The sequence below is a fragment of the Macaca mulatta genome, chromosome 6 (assembly GCF_049350105.2).
Source record: "Macaca mulatta isolate MMU2019108-1 chromosome 6, T2T-MMU8v2.0, whole genome shotgun sequence".
NCBI lineage: Eukaryota > Metazoa > Chordata > Mammalia > Primates > Cercopithecidae > Macaca > Macaca mulatta.
In genome coordinates this window covers 87,572,859-87,596,682 of record NC_133411.1, presented here as the reverse complement: position 1 = coordinate 87,596,682, position 23,824 = coordinate 87,572,859, and the positions used below count along the sequence as shown (strand labels likewise).

Genomic DNA, 23,824 nt, shown 5'->3' with positions numbered 1-23,824 from the left:
TGGCTAAGACTTCAATAGAGAACCAAGCTCTTTTCTGGCCTGGTAAACCAGGAGATGGAGCCTGGAATAAGCATAGCCACCAGAGGGGGTATTCTAGAGGAGAGACCCAGAGAAGTGGAGGTCCAGGTTCTCTGGATGAACTCTGCTCAAATCTTTACTTGACCCCTGAACTACACGTGAATGAAGCAGCTTCAAAACAACCACTGAGGCTTAAATAACTTAACTGTATATTGAACTTGCAGTCATTGCAGGTGAGGCCACAGTTTGAGTCTAATCAAGGTAATTGCCTGCTAAGACAAATACCTCAGTCATTTTTAAAGCAATACAGTAGAACTCAGGTTATACAAAATATAACATTCTCAATGTCCACGATATAATCCAAAATTACTTGACATAGAATGAACTAGGAAAATATGACAAGAAAAAAGACAGCCAACAGAGGTTTACCCAGAGATGAACAAGGTGACCAAAAGATACAACACAAGGACTTTATGCCAGCTATTCTAACTGTGCTCAATGAATAAAGGCAAAGATGTTTACAATGAATGAAAAGATAGAATATCTCAACAGAGAAATAGAATATGTAAAAAAAAAAAAAATGAAAACTTAAGAAGTAAAAGTTAAAATATCTGTAATGAAAAAAGATTACTGGTTGAGCTCAGTAGCAGAATAGAGAGGACAGAGGTCGAATAGAGAGGTAAGAATTTAGAAACTTAAAGATAGAACAATAGAAATTATTCATTCTGAAGAAAAGGAAATGATGAAATAAACAGAAAAGGGGGGAAATTATTTTAAAAATGGACACTTAGAGTACTGTGGAACAATAGCAGTAGGTCCAGTATATGTCTAATTGTGAGTCCTAAAAAGGAAAAGATAGAGAATGAGACAGAAAAAAGCATTTGAAGAAATGATAACCAAAAACTTTCCAAACTTTGTAAAAGGTATAAATCAACATAAGAAGCTCGGTGAAACTCAAATAAATATAAATATGAAGAAAATCACCTAGGCACATTGCTGAAAATCTTATAAGCCATCAGAAAAATGACACATTACATATAGAAAAACAACTATTTGCATAACCATGAATTTTCATCAAAAAACATGGAGAAAGAAGAAAATGGAACAAAATATTTAGAGTTGAAAGAAGAATAAAAAGAATGGAGGAGGGAATTTAATGATTATTGAGCCAGGTAATTACGTCTGTTTTTCAAACTGAATTTTATGCCCTTAATGTGTTGTGAAATCCATTTAATGTATTACAATCAGAATTTTTTAAAATTGGAGGAGATTAAGACAGTATAGAATAATGTATCAGAGTGCATCTCAGATTGTAAGGGTAACTTTTGTTACATGAAAGCTTTGTTTGGATTTTATGTACATTCACTTGGATATTCATATATGTGTGTACTGGGTTTTGTTTTTTTAATTGTTGCATTTACATTTATGTTGGAGTCTGTACTGCCATTTTTATTCCTTGTAATACACTTGTCAGGCTTGTTTATCAAAGTTATAAATTGGGGCTGGGCACAGTGTCTAAAGCCTGTAATCCCAGCACTTTGGGAGGCCAAGACAGGAGGATCACTTGAGCCTAGGAGTTTTCAGGCTGCAGTGAGCTGTGATCCTGCCACTGCACTTCAGCCTGGGTAACAGAGAGAGAACCTGTCTAAAAAAAGGAAAAAAAAAAATGGCAAGGCCTGGTGCAGTGGCACATGCCTGTAATCTCAGCACTTTGGGAGGCCGAAGCAGGCAGATCACCTGAGACCAGGAGTTCGACACCAGCCGGGCCAACTTGATGAAACCCTGTCTCTAGTAAAAAATACAAAAATTAGCTGGGCATGGTAGTGCGCATCTGTAATCCCAGCTACTTGGAAGACTGAGGCGTGAGAATTGCTTGAACTTGGGAGGTGGAGGTTGCAGTGAGCCAAGATTATGCCACTGCACTCTAGCCTGGGTGGCAGAATGAGAACTCATCTCAAAAAAAAAAAAAAAAGAATCATATGTTGGTAAATATAACTTTTTTTTTTCTGTTCTCTAGGAGGGTTTGTCTAAGTGTGTTATTTCTTAAATGTTTTGAAGATTTCACTAAAAGAGATCACTAGAATTTTGTTTGTGAAAAATTTTTTGTTTTTTAAGTAATAGGGTAAATTTTTCGAATCCAAATCGTATCTTTCAGTTTTCGTCAGATGGTTTTTCAAGGAATGTTCTCATTTCATTGAAATTGTCAAATGTATAGGCATAAAGTTGTTCTTAAAATCTTCTTATTGACTCATTAATGTCGATGACTTGTGTGTTTGCTTGTTTACTCTTTTTTCTTGTAATTTGCTTTGTTTCTGTTCTTATGTCAATAGGTTTTTGGGGAACAGGGGGTGTTTGGTTACATGAATAAGTTCTTTAGTGGTGATTTCTGAGATTTTGGTGCACTCATCACACGAGTAGTGTACAGTGTACCAGATATGTAGTCTTTTATCCCTCACCCACCTCCCACCCTTTACTCCCAGTCCCCAAAGTCCACTGTATCATTCTTGTGCCTTTGTGTCCTCATAGCTTCGCTCCCACTTAAGAGTGAGAACCTACACTGTTTGGTTTTCCATTCCTAAGTTACTTCACTTAGAATAATAGTCTCCAGTTCCATCCAGGTTGCTGCAAATGCCATTATTTTGTTCCTTTTAATGACTGAGTAGTATTCCAAGTATATATACCACATTTTCTTTATCCACTCGTTGATTGATGGGGATTTGAGCTGGTTCCGTATTTTTGCAGTTGTGAATTGTGGTGCTATAAACATGCATGTGCAAGTATCTTGTTTGTGTGATGTTTTATTTTCCTCTGGGTAGATGCCCAATAGTGGGATTGTAGTGGGATTCCTGGATCAAATGGTAGATCTACTTTTAGTTCTTTATGGAATCTCCACACTGTTTTCCATAGTGGTTGTACTAGTTTACATTCCCACCAGCAGTGTAAAAGTGTTCTCTTTTCACCACCTCTACACCAACATCTATTATTTTTTTATTCTGGCCATTCTCGCAGGAGTAAGGTGGTATTGCATTGTGGTTTTGATTTGCAGTTCCCTGATCATTAGTGATTTTGAGCATGTTTTCATATGTTTGTTAGTCATTTGTATATCTTCTTTTGAGAATTGTCCATTCCTGTCCTTAGCCCACTTTTTGATGGGATTGTTTGTTTGGTTTTTTTTTTCTTTCCAATTTGAGTTCCTTGTAGATTCTGGATATTAGTCCTTTGTCAGATGTATAGATTGTGAAGATTTTGTCCCACTGTGTGGGTTGTCTGTTTGATTGTTTCTTTTGCTTTGCAGAATCTTTTTAGTTTAATTTCCACCTATTTATCTTTGTTTTTATTGCATTTGCTTTTGGGTTCTTGGACATGAAGTAGTTGCCTAAGCCAGTGTCTAGGAGGAGTTTTTCCAATGTTATTTTCTAGAATTTTTATGGTTTTAGGTCTTAGATTTAAGTCTTTGATCCACCTTCAGTTGATTTTTGTATAAGGTGAGAGATGAGGATACCAGTACCGTGCTGTTTTGGTGACTATGACCTTATAGTATAGTTTGAAGTCAGGTAATGTGATGCCTCCAGATTTGTTCTTTTTGCTTAGTTTTGCTTTGGCTATGTGGGCTCCTTTTTGGTTCCACATGAATTTTAGGTTTGTTTTTTCTAGTTCTGTGAAGAATGATGGTGGTATTTTGGTGGGAATTGCATTGAATTTGTAGACTGCTTTTGGCCGTATGGTCATTTTCACAATGTTGATTCTACGCATCCATGAGCATGGGATGTGTTTCCATTTGTGTGTGTCATCTGTGATTTTTTTCAGCAGTGTTTTGTAGTTTTCCTTATAGAGGTCTTTTACCTCCTTGGTTAGGTATATTCCTCAGTGGTTTTTATTTTGGAGTGTGTGTGTGTGTGTGTGTGTGTGTGTGTGTGTGTAGCTATTGTAAAAGTGGTTGAGTTCTTGATTGATTGTCAGTTTGGTCACTGTTGTGTTATAGCAGTGCTACTGATTTGTGTACTTTAATTTTGTATACTGAAACTTCGCTGAATTCATTTTTTTGTTCCAGAGCTTTTTGGAGGATTCTTTAGGGTTTTCTAGGTTTATGATCTTATCAGCAAACAGCGACAGTGTGACTTCCTCTTTACCAATTTGGATGCCCTTTATTTTTTCTCTTGTCTGATTGCCCTGGCTAGGACTTTCAGTACCGTGTTGAATAGAAGTGGCGAAAGTGGACATTCTTGTCTTGTTCCAGGGTGAATGCTTTCAACATTTCCCAGTTCAGTATAATACTGGCTGTGGGTCTGTAATAGATGGCTTTTATTACCTTAAGGTATGTCCCTTCTATGCCAATTTTGCTGAGGGCTTTCATCATAAAAGGATGCTGGATTTTGTCAAATACTTTTTCTGCATCTATTGAGATGATCATGTGATTTTTGTTTTTAATTCTGTTTATGTGGTGTATCACATTTATTGACTTGTGGATGTTAAACCATCCCTGCATCCTTGGTGTGAAACCCACTTGATATGGTGGATTATCTTTTTGATATACTGTTGGATTCGGTTAGCTAGTATTTTGTTGAGGATTTTTACATCTCTGTTCCTCAGGGAAATTGATCTGTAGTTTTCTTTTTTTGTTATGTCCTTTCCTGGATTTTGGTATTAGGATGATACTGGCTTCACAGAAAGATTTTTGGAGGATTCTGTCTTTCTCTATCTTTTGGAATAGTGTCAGTATTTGGAATATTGTCAGTCCTTCTTTGAATATCTGATAGAATTCAGCTGTGAATCCATCTGGTCCTAATTTTGTTGTTGTTGGTCTGTTCAGAGTTTGTGTTTCTTCCTGGTTTAATCTAGGAGGGTTGTATATTTCCAGGAACTTATCCATCTCCTCTAGGTTTTCTAGTTTATGCACATAAATGTGTTCTAGTAGCCTTGAATGATCTTTTGTATTTCTGTGGTATCGGTTGTAATATCTCTTGTTTCATTTCTAATTGAGCTTATTTGGATCTTCTCCCCTTTTCTTGGTTAGTCTTGCTAATGGTCTATCAATTTTATTTATCTTTTCAAAGAAATAGCTTTTTGTTTCATTTATTTTATGTATTTTTGTTTGTTTCAGTTTCATTTACTTCTGCTCTGATCTTTGTTATATATTTTTTCTTTTGTCTTTTTTTTTTTTTTTTTGAGATGGAGACTTGCACTGTTGCCTGGGCTGAAGTGCAATAGCGTGATCTTGGCTCACTGCAACCTCCACTTCCCAAGTTCAAGAGATTCTCCTGCCTCAGCCTCTCAAGTAGCTGGGATTACAGGTGCCTGCCACCAAGCCCAGCTATTTTTGTTGTTGTTGTTGTATTTTTAGTAGAGATGCAGTTTAACCATGTTGGCCAGGCTGGTCTTGAACTCCTGACCTCATGATCCGCCCGCCTTGGCCTCCCACGGTGCTGGGACTACAGGCGTGAGCCACTGCACCTGGCCGATCTTTGTTATTTTTCTTTTCTTCTTCTGGGTTTGGGTTCGGTTTGTTCTTGTTTCTCTAGTTCCTTGAGGTGTGACCTTAGATTGTCCATTTGTACTCTTTCAGACTTTTCGAGGTAGATGTTTACGTTTAATGGTATGAACTTTCTCTTAGCACTGCCTAAGGTTTTGATGGATTGCTGTATCCCAGAGGTTTTGATGGATTGTGTCACTATTATTCAGTTCAAAGAATTTTTAAATTTTCATCTTGATTTCAGATTTCATTGTTGACCCAAGAATCATTCCAGGAGCAGGTTATTTAATTTCCATGTATTTGCATCATTTTAAGGATTTCTTTTGGAGTTGATTTCCACTTTTATTCCACTATGGTCTGAGAGAGTACTTGATGTAATTTCGATTTTCTTAAATGTATTGAGACTTGTGGCCTATCGTATGGTCTGTCTTGGAGAATATCCCATGTACTGATGAATAGAATGTATATTTTGTATTTGTTGGGTAGAATGTTCTGTAAATATCTGTTAAGTCCATTTGTTGTAGGTTATAGCTTAAGTACATTGTTTCTTTGTTGACTTTCTATCTTGATGATCTGTCTAGTGCTGTCTGTAGAGTATTGAAGTCTCCCATTATTATTATGTTGCTGTCTATCTCATTTCTTAGGTCTAGCAGTAATTGTTTTATAAATTTGGGAGCTCCAGTGTTAGGTGCAAATATGTTTAGGATTGTAGTATTTTCCTATTGGACAGGTCCTTTTATTATTGTATAATGTCCCCCTTTGTCTAACAGCTGTTGCTTTAAAATTTGTTTTGTCTGAGATAAGAATAGCTACTCCTGCTTGCTTTTGGTGTTTGTTTGCCTGGAATATGTTTTTCCGCTCCTTTACCTTAAGTTTATGTGAGTTCTTGTGTGTTAGGTGAATCTCTTGAAGAGAGCGCATACGTGGTTGGTGAATTCATAACAATTCTGCCATTCTGTATCTTTTAAGTGGAGCATTTAGGCCGTTTACATTCAAAGTTAGTATTGAGATGTGAGGTACTATTATATTCATGTGGTATTTGTTGCCTGAATACCTGGGTTTTGTTTTGTTTTGTTTTCCATTGTAATCTTGTTTTATAGGTCCTGTGAAATTCATGCTTTAAGGAGGTTCTATTTTGATGTATTGCAAGGATTTGTTTCAAGATTTAGAGCTCCTCTTAACAGTTCTTGTAGTGCTGGGTTGGTAGTGGCAAATTCTCTCAGCATTTGTTTGTTTGAAAAAGACTGTGTCTTTCATTTAGGAAGCTTAGTTTTCCCGGATGCAAAATTCTTGGCTGATAATTGTTTTGTTTACGGAGGCCAAAGATAGGACCCCAATCTCTTGCTGCTACTCTGATAGATTTTCCTTTATAGGTTACCTGATGCTTTTGCCTCACAGCTCTTAAGATTCCTTCCTTCGTCTTGACTTTAGGTAACCTGATGACTCTGTGCCTAGGCAATGATCTTTCTTCATTGAATTTCCCACGTGTTCTTTGAGCTTCTTGTATGTGGGTATCTAGATCTCTAGCAAGGCAGGGGAAGTTTTTCCTTGATTATTTCCTCAAATATGTTTTCCAAACTTTTATATTTCTCTTCTTCCTCAGAAATACCAAGTTTTCTTAGATTTGGTTGTTTAACATAATCCCAAACTTCTTGGAGGCTTTGTTCATTTTTTAAAATTCTCTTTTGTTTGTCTGTGTTGGATTGGGTTAATTCAGAAGCCTTGTGTTTGAGCTCTAAAGTTCTATCTTCTATTTGTTTGATTCTGTTGCTGAGACTTTCCATTGTATTTTGTATTTCTCTAAGTGCATCCTTCATTTCCAGAAGTTGTGATTGTTTTTTATTTATGGTATTTCTCTGGAGATTTTCTCATCCATATCCTGTAACATTTTAAAATTTTCTTTAAGTTGGTATTCACCTTTCTCTGGTGTCTCCTTGAGTAGCTTAATAATCGACCTTCTGAATTATTTTTCTGGCAATTCAGAGATTTCTTTTTGGTTTGGATTCATTGCTGGTGAGCCAGTGTGATCTTTTGGCAGTATTAAGAACCTTGTTTTATCATATTACCAGGATTGTTTTTTCTGTTTCCTTCTCATTTGTGTAGACTATGTCAGAGGGAAGATTTAGGACTGAAGGCTGCTATTCAGATTCTTTTGTCCCACAGGGTGCTCCCTTGATGTGGTGCTCTCCCTCTTCCCTTAGGGATGTGGCTTCCTCAGAGGCAAACTGCAGTGATTGTTATTTCTCTTCTGGATCTAGCCACCCAGCAGAGCTAATAGGCTCTAGCCTGGTACTGGGGATTGTCTGCAAAGAGTCCTGTGATGTGATCTGTCTTCAGGTCTCTCAGCCATAGATACCAGCACCTGCTCTGGTGGAGGCAGCAGGGGGTGAAATGGACTCTGTGAGGGTCCTTGGTTGTATTTTTGTTTAGTGTGCTAGTTTTGTGTTGGTTGGCCTCTAGCCAGGAGGTGGCACTTTCAAGAGAGCGTCAGCTGCAGTAGTATAGGGAGAATCAGGCAGTGGGCGGGGCCATAGAGCTCCCAAGAGACTATGTCCTTTGTGTTTGGCTACCAGGGCAGATAGAGAAAGACCATCAGGTGGGGGCAAGGTTAGGTGTGTCTGAGCTCAGACTCTCCTTGGGTAGGGGTTGCTGCAGCTGCTGTGTGGTATGGGGGTGTGGTTCTCAGACCAATGGAGTTAGGTTTCCAGAAGGATTATGGCTGCCTTTGCTTTGTCGTGCATGTTGCCAGGGAATTGGGAGAATGCTGGCAGTTACAGGCATTACCAGCTCCCACGCAACCCGTGAGGCTGGGTTGCCCCATCCTGAGCTGCACTGAGTTTATTTCCAGGCAGCCGGTGAGTGGGGCTGAGAACTTGCCCCAGGCTCCATGCCTCCCCACTGAGGAAGCAAGCAGGGCTTTCAGATTTCATGCCTCCCTGCCTGCCACAGCTTCTGTGCTTGTATCTGCACTCCTGGTTTGCCCGCTCCCCAGGTTCTGTCCAGGAGACTTTGTGTTTGGTGGAAATTGTTACAAAGTTCAGCTGGAAATTTCCTTCTCCTTGTAGTCCTTCCCCAATTTCACTGGCAGCCCTCCCCAAGGATACCTGAGAGACAGTCAGAAATGACTTCCCTGGGGATGGAGAGTTCCCACAGGGCCCTTCCTGTTGCTTCCCCTACCCCTGTATTTTACTCAGCTCTCTAAATTTGTCTCAGCTCCCAGGCAAGGTCAAATTCTTCTGTGATCTGGACCTTTAGGTTCCCCAGTGAAGATGTGTGTGGCGGGGCAAATGATCCCCCTTTCACACTTTCACACCTCGGGCACTCACAGTTTTCTGGCTGTCTCCAGAGCCTGCAGCCTGCCTGTTTGTGTACTGGGTTCTAATGTGAAATATATTTTTTCACATGATTGTTTTCCTTTTACAGTAAAAGGGAAAAAAAAAGTAAGTCACTGCCTTATTTAATCATCATAAAAACTTTGTAAGGCAGGAATTCTCTCCATTCTACAAATGAAATCAAGACTATTGAGTTAAATAATTTACCTTTGGTCATGAGCCTGAATCTCATGCAAATTTTTTGACCTCAAAACAACCTCTTTTAGGCTGGGCACAGTGGCTCATGCCTGTTATCCCAGCACTTTGGGAGGCCAAGGCAGGAGGATTGCTTGTGTCCAAGAGTTCAAGACCAGCCTGGACAACATAGTAAGACCCTATCTCTACAAAAAAAAAATTAGTTGGGCATGGTGGTGTGCACCTGTCATCGCAGCTACTCGGGAGGCTGAGGTGGGAGGCTGAGGTGGATTGCTTGAGCTTGGGAGTTTGAGGCTGCTGTGAGCCATGATTGTGCCACTTCATCAGCCTGGGTGACAGAGTGAGACTTGGTCTCAAGGGAAAAAAAATTATTTTGGCTGCTTTCAGAACATTCAGACGTGCTCTTTTATGATGTTTGGCGTGAGGGGAGAGTAGCTCAGTCTCCATAAGCAGACTTACTGTGGAAGCCCAGAAGTCAAGGAGAAGACCCCAGTTTCTCTTCCCCTGAGGAAGAGATCCAGAATGATTTTTCACCCATCGAAGCTTTCTCATTGCATCTGCCTCTGATGTAAGGAATGCAGCAAATTTTAAAAGGCCTGTGACTCAGAACCATGCTGTGTTCATATGAGTGCTTGATGAATACTGATTGAACTAGACCTTAGTAAACAGGAACTATTTGCATGCTATATGACTCCCATGGCTGGAAGATATGGTATTCATTTAGAATTTTAATTAATAATTAAAAGTCCCTTTATCTCTTCCAATGGACTCATCTTATAAAAGGTCTTATTTTGATTGTAATATTGCCAATGCACTTGTTTCTTGTAGCAAAATTAAAACTTATCACAACTTCTGCAAACAGGATGATGTCACTCACTATAGGGTGCATAACTTGATCTCATTTCTATTAAAAAATATTTATCTTTTGTGTGTGGAGCTGTTTCCTAACTTGTTACACAATTAATTGCTCCCACCTACTCTATCGTGTTCCTTCAGGCTATAGACATCACAGGATAGAAGGAAAATAACAAGATTCAAGGTAACAATCTGCATGCTGAAGGAAGAATTCTGCTTTCAGATTATACTAAAAACATTTTCAGTATTTCAGACATCAAATTTTGAATTGTTTTTGAGAGACTGAGTATATAGAGAGACAATGGCTAGACCACAGGACAACAGAACTCTCACCCACAACCTCTAAAGCAGTCATTCTAGGAGGCCAAACCCTAACCTCTGTAACAGTCAGTACGGGATGGTCAGGACTTGGTCAATGACTGCCGACTTCTCTAATTTTTGCCCCTGCCTCCAACTCAGAACCAATCAATCAGATAAAACCAAATATGCTTCCCAAAATAATCACATAGCATACCCCGCTTCTAGATAGCCTGTCTTCAACTTCCCCATGCCTGCAACCCCAATCAGCATACCTGAAACCTCCCCTTTCTTTCACCATAAAGATTTCTCATGTCTCTGCCTGCCTTTGAGTCACTGACAAATGCAAGTGATGATGGTTGACACCCTTGTGACAGCAAACTGAATAAATAAGTAGCCTCTATTTGTGTAGTCTTTATTGCCACACTTTCAAAAGTTAAGTCTTCTCTTGCTCCATTTGCCAGAAAATTGCTTATTATATTAATTCCTTACTTTCCAATGGGGTCCATAAGAGATTTCCTAAAGGGTTGACTAACATCTAGATAGCTAAAGGGTTATTTAGAGGTGTAAGTTGTGGCTAAATCAAAACTTACAAATATTAGTTTTATTGTCTTAAAATATTTTGCTTCTTGTCTACTTGTAATCGGATGTGTTTGCCCTTCTTAGTATTATTTTTAAAAATCAGAAACAAAGCAACAATATATTAAGGAGAGTTTTATTGTAAAGATAGGCAGGATCTACAATTTTACATTTTTCCAAGTGTACAAAAACTCTCAGAGTAGAGATTTCTTTATGTCTGTCGTACCAGCAGACAGATTATTTATAAACTGGGAAAGGGAAAGTTCACTTTTTGCCAAACTGAGGCAGAGGGGGTGGCACCTTAATATCTTGGCCTCTCTCCAACTTCTTTTCACAATCCACCAGGTAATTGACTCCATCGATGACTATCTGAACAAGCTCAACCTTTGACAGTGAAGAAGATGAATAATTAATTTGAATAGAAGACATCTGCAGGGCATTAACAGGAACAGCACTGGGATAAATGAGAACTTGCCACTTAGATGGACTTCACAACAATTTCTTCCTTCTCAGAGACGGAAGGCAGAGATATAAGGGTTTCTCTCAATCTTTCCATAGTTAAGATGGGGATACTACTTTGTATGTGAAAGCTTTTTTACTATATGAAAACCATTAATTTGCATCTCAAACATTTTTTTCCTATCAGTCTATACAATATCAGTTTGTCTAAAAGTAAGACTACAGTGACACCTTTGTGGTGGTCTTTGGCCTGGATCTGAATTCTGACCTGCCACCAATCTGAGCACTGGGTATGCTAATATAGTTCAGATGTCATCATTAATACAGTGAGTGTCTTCCTGAAAAATTAATGTCAAATGTTTAGCAACTAAATCATGTTTGTGCTGTGCTGGGCAAGCTTATTAATGAAATGAAGTTTTACAAATTAAGATATACTTTCTAAAATTCCTGTTCTTAAACTATGTATAGAAGTTTGGTTTCCAAATACTTGTTTTCCTTAAACCAGAGCACATCTACTTAATTTTTTTTTCCCCCCATGGGATCACCTCCTAAGCAAATGACTTGCACTGCCCCCAAGGAAACCCAAATTAAGAGAGAAATTAGTTAATTCCAGACATACATTATAGAACTCAAGAATGAGCAGCAAGGATGGAAGGGATCGTTGAATGTTAGCTCTTAGGCATCACATATTCCAGCTACCTCCCTATCTGTTTATATGTGTAAGGAAACAGGCTCCAAGAGAGGGTTAAATCAGAATGTAAGTCACTACTAACTGAAACACGTATTTTCTACTTATCCCTTTGATCCCTTCCAGTGTTGGTGAGAGTATGGTGAGACAGGTCTCTCACTCAATGCCAGTAGACTCTATCTTGGTATAAATCTGGTAGAAAACATTGTCATAAATAGGGCACCCTGGTTTTAACCCAGGAATTCCTTTCCTAGCAGTATATCCTAACTAAATAACCAGAGTCGTGATTAGAATTATTTATAGAGATGGTCAAACATAAAATCAGGAAAACATTAAATAGATAATAGATTATCTTTACTGTGATTAAAATTCATGTTTTTGAAGAATACTTAATATTGTGGGAAGATGCTCATGATATAATACATTGGAAAAAATTATAACCAGTATTTGGTTATAATACTAAACACGTATTATAACAATTTTTAAAGTTTTTTGAGTAGTTTTTAAAAAGAATGAAGGGCCATTTAGAATAATGTTCACAATGGTTATCAGGGTTGTTGGGTTAAATAAATGGTGTTTTAAAATTATTTTTTGGCATTTTCCTCACTTTTATAGTGAGTGCCTAGTATAGTTAGACTTAACATTTTTTAAAGCATTAACTACATTGTTTTCCAGTAATAAATAATCTAGTTAATCTTAGAATCAACAGGGCTAGACTCCCAGATTTTCTTTATTCACTGCACCATACATGATTCAGTAGATTTCAGAAGTTGTGGTATTATAGTTGCTTGTCCCTCAGGTACTTTAGCAGAGCTGATAGCACACTGGCTGATCTAATTGAGTGTTTCTTCCTTTTCTTTTCCTCAGTGTACCTACTGGTAGGGATATCAATAGGCAGTGAAATAGTCACAAACTGGTAAGGAAGAGAGAACTTTGATAATCCACAGATTTAATAACCAGTCACTGAACTATTAAGAGTTTTGTTATGAGAAGAGGCTTTTAAATTAATGATGGGCATAATATGTCCAATGGGACCACATTCAGATAAGCTGGTATAACTTACCACAATCAGTATTTGCTTAGCTTTCAGCTGCATGTTCCTTACGTGTCATCTTTTTGCCTCATTCATTGTTTCAGGCCACACAAAGTCTACGAATCCTTTTCATCCTACATATTCATCACAGAATCCTAAGGATTTTATGAGCACAAACTTATCTAAACCTAGCACGTAACATATTTGCTATATTTAGCCTAAGAAATAAAAGTTTAGAAACCATTGAGTATCTAAGAACAGCAAAGTGAAGATGATTGTTTGTAGCCTTCACTAAAGAAAATTCAGAATCAAGAGAAAATTCCACTATTTTGCCACCCTCAGAGGGATAGCATAGATGTTCTGACTTTGCAGTAATAAAAAACTGCAGTCCTTTAGCATAACAGAGCTCCTGCTCGCTGAGGATTGTTGGAATAGCTCTCATGGCAGGTCAGTGACAGTCCCACTGTGAATTCCTATACTTGCCTATAAATTCTCAGCTCACATTATGTTTACCTTTATGCAGTTACTTCCCATGGAAGAATAATGTTACAGAATGAAAAGCTAACATAACTCAGGACTTGATGGGCGAAGAGGAGGTCTTGAATTTTGTGAAAACGGTAAGGCTGTTTGCTTTTCTCTATTCTCTTAGGCTGATTTTGTTAATTCATGTTACAAAAGTGAGAGAGACGTTACCTCTGATCGACCAATTCTATCTATGTTGGAAATGTCGTACACATCTGCGACTGCGGCAGTGTCCACACCACCTGTGCCACGCTTCTGGAGTCTTAGGTTTTCCAGGATCTTAGAAAAGCGTGGGTCCTAGGACAAAGGGATAATACTTAAATGTGGTAAGAGGCAAAATCGATTCACAATCATTGGTGCATTTACTGACAAAAGACGTATAGTGAGAGATAACAGTTTATATACTTTAAGTTCTGGGATACATGTGTAGAATGTGCAGGTTTGTTAAATAGGTATACACGTGCCATGGTGGTTTGCTGCACCCATCAATCCATCATCTACATTAGGTATTTCTCCTAATGCTATCCCTTCCCTTCCCCAAACTCCCAACCCCTGACAGGCCCCAGTGTGTGATGTTCCCCTCCCTGTGTCCATGTGTTCTCATTGTTCAACTCCCACTTATGAGTGAGAACATATGGTGTTTGGTTTTCTGTTCTTGTGTTTGCTGAGAATGAAGGTTTCCAGCTTCATCCATGTCCCTGGAAAGGACATGAACTCATCCTTTTATATGGCTGCATAGTATTCCATAGTGTATATGTGCCACATTTTCTTTATCCAGTCTACCATTGATGGGCATTTGGGTTGGTTCCAAGTCTTTGCTACTGTGAACAGTGAATCAATAAACACACGTGTGCATGTGTCTTTATAATAGAATGATTTATAATCCTTTGGATCTATACCCAGTAATGGGATTGCTGGGTCAAATGGTATTTCTAGTTCTAGATCCTTCAGGAATCGCCACACTGTCTTCCACAATGGTTGAACTAATTTACGTTCCCACCAACAGTGTGAAAGCATTCCTATCTCTCCACATCCTCTCCAGCATCTGTTGTTTCCTGACTTTTTAATGATCGCCATTCTAACTGGTGTGAGATGGTATCTCAGTGTGGTTTTAATTTGCATTTATCTAATGACCAATGATGAGCTTTTTTTCATGTTTGTTGGCCACATAAATGTCGTCTTTTGAGAAGTGTCTGGTCATATCCTTCACCTACTTTTTGATGGGGTTGCTTTTTTCTTGTAAATTTAAGTTCCTTGTAGATTCTGGATATTAGCCCTTTGTCAGATGGATGGATGGCAAAATTTTTGTCCCATTCTGTAGGTTGCCTGTTCACTCTGATAGTTTCTTTTGCTGTGCAGAAGCTCTTTAGTTTAATTAGATCCCATTTGTCTATTTTGGCTTTTGTTGCCATTGCTTTTGGTGTTTTAGTCATGAAGTCTTTGCCCATGCCTGTGTCCTGAATGGTATTGCCTAGGTTTTTTTCTAGGATTTTTATGGTTTTTAGGTCTTATGTTTAATCCATCTTGAGTTAATTTTTGTATAAGGTGTAAGGAAAGGGTCCAGTTTCAGTTTCCTGCATATGGCTAGCCAGTTCTCCCAACACCATTTATTAAATAGGGAATCCTTTCCCCATTGCTTGTTTTTGTCAGGTTTGTCAAAGATCAGATAGTTGTAGATGTGGTGTTATTTCTGAGGCCTCTGTTCTGTTCCATTGGTCTATATCTCTGTTTTGGTAGAAGTACCATGCTGTTTTAGTTACTGTAGCCTTGTAGTATAGTTTGAAGTCAGGCAGCATGATGCCTCCAGCTTTGTTCTTTTTGCTTAGGATTGTCTTGACTATACGGGCTACTTTTTGGTTCCATATGAAATTTGAAGTAGTTTTTTCTAATTCTGTGAAGAAAGTCAATGGTAGCTTGATGGAGATAGCATTGAATCTATAAATTACTTTGGGCAGTATGGCCATTTTCACTATAATTGATTCTTCCTATCCATGAGCATGTAATAGTCTTCCATTTGTTTGTATCCTCTTTTATTTCTTTGAGTAGTGGTTTGTAGTTCTCATTGAAGAGGTCCTTCACATCCCTTGTAAGTTGTATTCGTAGGTATTTTATTCTCTTTGTAGCAATTATGAATGGGAGTTCATTCATGACTTGGCTCTGTTTGTCTATTGGTGTATAGGAATGCTTGTGATTTTTGCACATTGATTTTGTATCCTGAGACTTTGCTGAAGTTGCTTATCAGCTTAAGGAGATTTTGGGCTGAGACAGTGGGGTTTTCCAAATATACAATCATGTCATCTGCAAACAGGGACAATTTGACTTCTCTTTTCCTAACAGAATACCCTTTCTTTCTTTCTCTTGCCTGATTGCCCTAGCCAGAACTTCCAACACTGTGTTGAATAGGAGTGGTGAGAGAGGGCATCCCTGTCTTGTGCCAGTTTTCAAAGGGAATGCTTCCAGTTTTTGCCCATTCAGTATGATATTGGCTGTGGGTCTGTCATAAATAGCTCTTATTTTTTTGAGATATGTTCTATCAATACCAAATTTATTGAGAGTTTTTAGCATGAAGGGCTGTTGAATTTTGTCAAAGGCCTTTTCTGCATCTGTTGAGATAATCATGTGGTTTTTGTCTTTGGTTCTGTTTATATGCTGGATTACGTTTATTGATTTGCATATGTTGAACCAGTGGTCTGTTATTATCCAGGTGCTTTTTTACCGTCATTGAAATTGGTTGAGAGGGCCCTATGTTCTTTTACCTTTGGGGATGTAGCAAAACTGCATGTCAATAGCATATCCTTCTGGGTTATGAGATTCTAGCCTTGTTCCTTGTCTTTGCAATATGAGTTCTGACAAATGCATAATGTCACATATCCACTATTTCAGTAACATATATCATAGTTTCACTGTCCTTTTTTAAAAAATGCCTTATTCTCCATGTATTCATCTCTTTCCTCTTTGCCTCCCTTCCCCCAAACTCTTGCAACTACTGATCTTTTACTGTCTCTATAGTTTTGCCTACTAGTGTTTTTTCTCTCACACTTTTAAGTAAGTGCTATTGATTTGTGTATGTTGAACCAGCCTTGCATCTTAGAGATGAAGCCTACTTGATTGTGGTGGATAGGCTTTTTGATGTGCTGCTGGATTCAGTTTGCCAGTATTTTATTGAGGATTTTCGCATCGACGTTTATCAGGGTTACTGCCCTGAAATTTTCTTTTTTTATTGTGTCTCCGCCAGGTTTGGGTATCAGGATAATGCTAACCTCATAAAATGAGTTAGGGAGGAGTCCCTCTTTTTCTTTTGTTTGGAATAGTTTCAGAAGGAATGGTACCAGCTCCTCTTTGTACCTCTGGTAGAATTCAGCTGTGCATCCGTCTGGTCCTGGACTTTTGGTTGGTAGGCTATTAATGACTGCCTCAGTTTCAGAACTTGTTATTGGTCTATTCAGAGATTCGACTTCTTCCTCGTTTAGTCTTGGAAGGGTGTATGTGTCCAGGAATTTATCCATTTCTTCTAGATTTTCTAGTTTATTTGCAGAGGTGTTGATACTATTCTCTGATGGTAGTATTTCTGTAGGATCAGTGGTGATATCCCCTTTATCACTTTTTATTGTGTCTATTTCATTCTTCTCTCTTTTATTAGTCTGACTCATGACCTATCTATTTTATTAATCTTTTCAAAAAACCAGCTCCTGGATTCATTGATTTTTTTGAAGGGTTTTTCGTGTCTCTATCTCCTTCAGTTCTGCTCTGATCTTAGTTATTTCTTGTCTTCTGCTCACTTTTGAATTTGTTGCTCTCACTTCTCTAGCTCTTTTAATTGTGATGTTAGGGTGTCGATTTTAGATCTTTCCTTTCTCCTGTAGGCATCTGGTGCTATAAATTTCCCTCCACACACTGCTTTAGCTGTGTCCCGGAGATTCTGGTACATTGTGTCTTTATTCTCATTGGTTTCAAAGAACTTACTTATTCTGCCTTCGTTTCGTTATTTACCCAGTAGTCATTCAGGAGCAGATTGTTCAATTTCTATGTAGTTGTGCGGTTTTGAGTGAGTTTCTTAATCTTGAGTTCTAATTTGATTGCACTGTGGTCTGAGAGACTGTTATGGTATCTGTTCTTTTGCATTTGCTGAGTAGTATTTTACTTCCAATTATGTGGTCGATTTTAGAATAAGTGTGATGTAATGCTGAGAAGAATGTATATATTCTGTTGATTTGGGGTGGAGAGTTCTATAGATGTGTGTGTATGAGGTCTGCTTGGTCCAGAGCTGAGTCCAAGTCCTGAATATCCTTGTTAATTTTCTATCTTGCTGATCTAATATTGACAGTGGGGTGTTAAAGTCTCCCACTGTTACTGTGTGGGAGTCTAAGTCTCTTTGTAGGTCTCTAAGAACAGCGCTTTAAGACAGCATTCCTCCAAGGGTAGACCCTTGACCAAAAACCCCAGCATCACCTGGAAACTTGTTAGAAATGCAAATTCTGCAGGTGGGGCCTAGCAACTTGTATTTTACCAAGTCCTTCAGGTGATCTTGTGCATGCTTATGTTTGAGACCTGCTTGAACTGGAAGAGACAGAGAAAGGAGATAGAAAGAACCAGAGAGAGCAGAGACTACCTATCCCAATTTGTTACATGAGGAAAAATGTAAAGGCCTTATTCTTGAAGCTACCATCTTTTTCTTACAGACCCTTAACTTTTATTCTAACTAATACAAATGTCTTTTGAGGCAAACTTAATTTTTTCTTATTTTTATACTGTAGGTAGAGAAAGTAAGGGTTAAGGAGTGGGCAGTGATATTTTCTCCCTCCACAGTCACATCTGAGCTGATCCTGGCCCATCAGGGCCATTGGGCACATAACAGTACCTTGCTGAGCTTTGGGATCCTAACGTGGACACCAGCTCGTAGTCCTGTTCCAAGGTTCGAAGGACAGGTCAAAATGTATCCTAGGCGCTCATTCCACATGAACTCCCAGCCTCGTTCTTGGATTAACCGTTCTACCTACAAGTAGAACCACAGCGAACAAATGATAGCATTTTCCAACATCCATTCATTCAGCACATCCCTAGCACCAGTGGGGGAGAGATGTATACCCTCCCCTGGCATGAATGAAATTAAGGTAAATTTATAGTACTCCTTTAAGAGAAAATAATACCTCCCCTACCAGACTATTAAAATGGCCCAATTTAGTAAATGAACCATGTAAATCAGTGGTCCCCAACCATTTTGGCATCAGGGACTGGTGTCTTGGAAGACAGTTTTTCCATGGATCGTAGGGAGGGAATGTTTTGGGATGAAACTGTTGTTCCACCTCAGATCATCAGGCATTAGCTTCTCATAAGGAGCCTGCAACCTAGACCCCTCCCATGCACAGTTCACAATAGGGTTTGTGCTTCTATGAGAATCTCATGCCTCTGCTGATCTGACAGGAGGCAGAGCTCGGGTAGTAATACTGGCTCGCCCACTACTCACCTCCTGCTGTGCGGCCCAGTTCCTAACAGACCACAGGCCGGTACCAGGTCCGTGGCCTGGGGGTTGAGGACCCCTGATGTAAAGCAGTCAACATAGTACCTGGCACATACTAAGCACTCAATGAATATTAGTTGGTGGTATTTTTCATGCCAAGAGAGTAGGAGAATATAGGAATTCTCAGCAGGTAAGTCTATGGTCAGGCTACATTCTCTATCATCTCTATGCTTAGAATACCCCAGAGCGATATTAAATAAATCAAAAAACAAGTAACGATCCACAGACTTCCCTAAACCACAGTGGAATGGGGAGGTAAGCATAATCGCTTTCTAATAACAAGAGAAAGGCACCTATTTTCTGAAGCACTACCTTGGAAGTTCCACTCCAAAAAATGCCTTGAGACTGGGCGCAGTGGCTCATGCCTGTAATCCCAGCACTTTGGGAGGCTGAGGCAGGCGGATCACCTGAGGTCAGGAGTTCAAGGCTAGCCTGACCAACATGGTGAAACCTCCCCTCTCTACTAAAAATACAAAAATTAGCCAGGCATGGTGGTGATGACCTGTAATCCCAGCTACTTTGGAGGCTGAGGCGGGATATTCACTTTCACTTGAACCCAGGAGGTGGCAGTTGCAGTGAGCCGAGATCATGCCACTGTACTCCGGCCTGGGTGATGAGGGAAATTCCATCTCAAAAAACTTAATTAAAAAGCCTTGATTTCTAGAAAAAAAAAATTAGCTTCTTGGAAGTTCCCATAGTGTCTTCGTTCAAGAACAAACAATATGGTAATTTTATTTTAATAAATATCCGGAAATCTCAGATAACCTCTTACTTCTTTTAGTCCACGACAGAATCGCTCAAATACTCGTTTCATATTGCCTCCTTTTTCCATTGAGATTACCCTGGTGTGATCCTCCTCATTTATCCAGATGAGAAATGTCTTATCATAATTATGCCTAATGAAGAGAGAAATATGGCACTGAGTGTTAATTGCATTTGTTTCAACATATGAAAACTCCCATTACCTCCCTAGCTTGATTGCTTCATTTCACCTTCCTCATTTCCTAGATGGCCCTAATCTCTTAACTGTGCCTGAACAAGTATGACAAAATAATGTTACTTTGACAGAAGGAAGATTAAGACCAACTCTTACCCTTAAAGATGTCATGTTTTTACCAAACAAGCATATAATTTCCCCTAGGTCCTCTGACTAGGATGACGGTAATTCAACTGCATAACATTTGGCTTTGACACAAGAATGTTTTGTCTCCTAAATGATTCAACCAAAATCTTGTGCTTTAAAAAGGAGATAAAAGGAGATAGGGGTTACCTTCCACCCAAGATGTTTAAGGTATGCAGCATTTCACAGGTTTGCTGCATAGATCCTGCCTGTCCATCCCTACAGAGCAGCTGCATATGAACACTTTAATTTCTGCTCCTTCAGGTACACTCATATATAGCCTGTCAGGGTGCAGGAGGCAAAGTGGGCTGAGGACTGTTGGCCAACATAAAACGTGTGTGCACTAGATATCAGTTCTTTTAGAGTTTTTCTTAAATCCTCAATATTTTTTATGTTTTGCTCTTTTAATGTTATGAAACAGATTATCTGTGAGGTCAAATAATATGAAGTAAATTTTTTCTTAAAAGCCAGCCTTTTTTCTCATGCATATCATGCAAACCAGGTCATATTTCACACATCTTAGAAACATCACAATACTTAGATACACACAAACACACACACACACACACACACACACACACACACACAATTTCCAAGTAGTCTTTTTCGTTTAGCTCATCTGGGCATGCTGTCAGCTGCAGTACACAGAAACTCCAGGTTAGGATAAGCAGGTGGTCTCAAAGAGATCCTCTGCAGATATTGCAAATGCGAAAATGCTGCATCCATACCAGATTCCCCTGGCATCTGGCCAGTCACGGGCCATCCCAGCACATGTTAATAAAGGGGACACTGGCTTATCAAACAGAAAGTGGTCCTGTAGGCCAAAAGGGATAAAGCAGAGAAGAGAGACTGATGAGATCAAACAGGACTGCAAGTGCCAGGTAAACAAGTTCCAACTCACTTATCATGGCTGCTGTCTCTTAGCAGTGGTTCCTAGCTTTGGCTGCCCACTAGAATCACCTGGTAGCTTCAAACAATGCCTACTTCCCATCCCCCAGAGATTCTGACCTAGCTGTTATAGACTGGTCTGGGCATCAGGACTTTTTAAAAACTCTTCAGGTGATTGTAGTGTGCAGCTCATGTTGGAAAACACTGGGTTAGTCCATATGGAACTCATTACATCATTGTGGAGTGGGTATACACTACCAATGCCAACCCTATGCAGTGGCTGAGTGAGCAATGAATGAGGGATACTATCCTAAAAAGGCTGTTCTACACAGTGGTCATTCTCTGTTTCTAGCATTATTATTATTTATTTCATTAAAAAGTATTAGAGATGTACAATAATGATCAATAAATAAAAATAGTTACCATTAATGCTGACTGTGCCAGGCTCTAGATTACAGGCTTTTATTTCCTTTAATCTTCACAACTCTATGAAATAAGTGTAATTATTCTATTTTATAAATGAAGAAAACAGATTCACAGAGATCAAACAACCTGTCCAATAGGATGGTTGTAGGAAGTAGCAGAGTATAGATTCAAATCTAGACTTCTGTGACTCCCAAGCCTGTGCCTTTAACCACTGCAGTATACTACTCCACATATCAAAATCAAAGTCAAGACTAACTTTTTTTTGCAATGTGTATACTATTTCTTGCATAGCTACACATGTACTCTACAGTGAGATATATTCAAATATGATTACACTGAGGTAAGAAACCAAGTGGATGTGGGGAGAGGAGTCCTATAGTCTCTAAGTGGGAGAGATCAGAGACTTCAGCCAGGAGAGGACTGTGACCTGCCACTGCCCAGGGAGCACCATGTCCCTTAAGCAGGAAACCAGAGTGGCTACTTGAGGTAGAGGGGGGCTTGTTCTGTAACTGGGCAGGAAAATAGTTGGCCTGGTGGCCACAGAGACGAGGAGACTAAGGCCCATAGGCCATATAGTTGGCCTCTCTGGTTTGGAAATGAGGCATATTTCTTAGCATTTGCATCTTTTGAAATAACAAAATTTTGTTTCTGCCTTTTTTTAAGAGTTAAAAGTTACTTTTGAAAATGCTATCTTGTTTTAGCTCTGCTAAGATTAAAATAAGTAAGGGACTTGAGTTTTGTGCCCTGGTGCCAGAGGGAAGCTGTGGTGGACATGGTGGAAGCAACAGGAATCAACCCCACCAGGAGATGCAGAGGCTGACTCCACAAGAGTCAGGGCAGGCCTCCCACCTGGAATTTCCTTTCTAGATTTTCCTGGCTTCCAGAATTTTCTTTGGCTGTGATAATGGAAACCATCTTCTGGCACAGACAGGACTTCCACACCTAACTGTTCCCATTGTTATCAACTGTTATCAACAAGCTAGGAGATCCTCCATTCATCTCCACCCTCCTATCTGTAGGCACCATCTCCATATTGGAGTTTCCTATGCAGATTTTATCCATAGAATATTTCAGTGTTTGACAAGTACAATGTATGGCCTCATCTTTCTTCCTTATACTGAACAAGTAGATGCTCTTGGGCTGAGCCCAGGGGTGGAGCCCCGCAAGCTCCCGGCCAGGGTAAGGGTTTGAGCAGAGCACCAGGAGAGGCCTTCACTGTGCAGGTCAGAGCCTTTGGTCCAGTTCCTCTCCAGGGAGCCCCATCTGCTACTCACATCGATGAGCCGCTGCTGATCCTGCTCCGTCATCTCGGACAGCTTGTAGTAGCGGCCAGCCAGGTCCCCCTTGAGGCCCTCCAGGGCGGTGATGGCCACGTTCTCCACCTCCCTCCGCTCGGCCCGGGTGCAGGCGGGCGGCAGGCTCAGCCCACGGATGCTGCGGCCGGTGCGCACCCGAGAAGACAGCACATAACGCTCATCGAACTGCCCTTGGGTGATCTGCCAAGCAGAGTGTGGGGTCACTGCGGCCAGCCTCAGACCACGGTCCTGCCACAGCCACAGTGGGTTCTAATCTGCTGATCCGCAGTTTCCCTGGGGACCCTCAGGCACTGTGCACGACTGCACAATCCATAAGTTGGATACCTTCCGGAAGTCTTGGGGCAGGGGCCTTCGACTAGTAAAGAGAAAGCTGTTTTAAATGGTGTGGTCTGGGGTCCTTGAACGTCACTGGGTGGTTTGGGATGAAAAAGGGAGTAGCTTTAGGAAAGGTTTAAAGTTCCCAATGACCAACCCTTCCCTGGTTGTATTTATTTAAAAAAACAAAGACTTTGGGACCTTCCTAACCTTCTCTGTGGCCCTCCAGGGGGAAGGCTGTGCCAGGGCAGTCAGTGCTTTCCAGGGGTATCTGACTCAGAAACTCAGGGTTTCCGGGGAACCCCTCTCTCCAGGGCTCTTCCCCTTGGGCTCTGGAGTGCCAGCTTCGTGGGGAGGGAGAGGGAGGCTGGAGCTTACCTTGGATGCGTCCAGATCCGTTGTGTGCTTCATCACTCTGGGGTCGTAGCCATTGTGTCTTAGTTTGATGACGGGGTCAAAAAGGTCAGCAAACACCTGCAGGAGGGAAGATGGGCATTTCCTCTTTAATTGGTTCACCTACTATTCAAAGACCTTTCCATTCACTTGCCCCTTCTATCTTAAAAGCCAAAGTTGATGCCCTCCTCTGAAATTCTCAGGACTATCATGTAGGAAATGAATGTGAGAATGGATTGGTTAATAATAATAATAACAAGAGAGAAAGCCTTTTGGAGGCATCTTGCCCCTTGAGACAGGGTGGAGCTGGTGAGTTCTGTTATCTTAGCCTCCCCCTGAGTGATTCTACCAAAATCACTGCCATCAGACTGAGCAAGAAAATTCTTATGGTTAGGAATTT

The 23,824-nt window shown here is 39.9% G+C and overlaps 1 protein-coding gene and 1 long non-coding RNA gene across 3 annotated transcripts in view; one reads left to right on the top strand and one right to left on the bottom strand.

Moving 5' to 3' along the window:
* The window catches only part of LOC114678831 (uncharacterized), a 45,153-nt gene that overhangs the window by 16,905 nt on the left and 4,424 nt on the right, over positions 1 to 23,824 (top strand). The window contains exon 2 of the long non-coding RNA XR_003730388.2: positions 13,450 to 13,543. This is a non-coding gene — a long non-coding RNA (uncharacterized LOC114678831). The remainder of the gene's footprint in view (positions 1 to 13,449; positions 13,544 to 23,824) is intronic.
* Positions 10,869 to 23,824, bottom strand: part of CKMT2 (creatine kinase, mitochondrial 2) — a 34,269-nt gene continuing 21,313 nt past the window's right edge. For both annotated transcript variants that reach the window (XM_015140348.3, XM_001110774.5), the window contains exons 4-10: positions 23,410 to 23,505; positions 22,675 to 22,896; positions 20,815 to 20,900; positions 19,739 to 19,862; positions 18,307 to 18,441; positions 13,620 to 13,745; positions 10,869 to 11,130 (exon numbers count right to left, since the gene is read on the bottom strand). In XM_015140348.3, the coding sequence (XP_014995834.3) occupies positions 11,011 to 11,130; positions 13,620 to 13,745; positions 18,307 to 18,441; positions 19,739 to 19,862; positions 20,815 to 20,900; positions 22,675 to 22,896; positions 23,410 to 23,505 (909 nt within the window). In that variant the 3' untranslated portion in view covers positions 10,869 to 11,010. The remainder of the gene's footprint in view (positions 11,131 to 13,619; positions 13,746 to 18,306; positions 18,442 to 19,738; positions 19,863 to 20,814; positions 20,901 to 22,674; positions 22,897 to 23,409; positions 23,506 to 23,824) is intronic.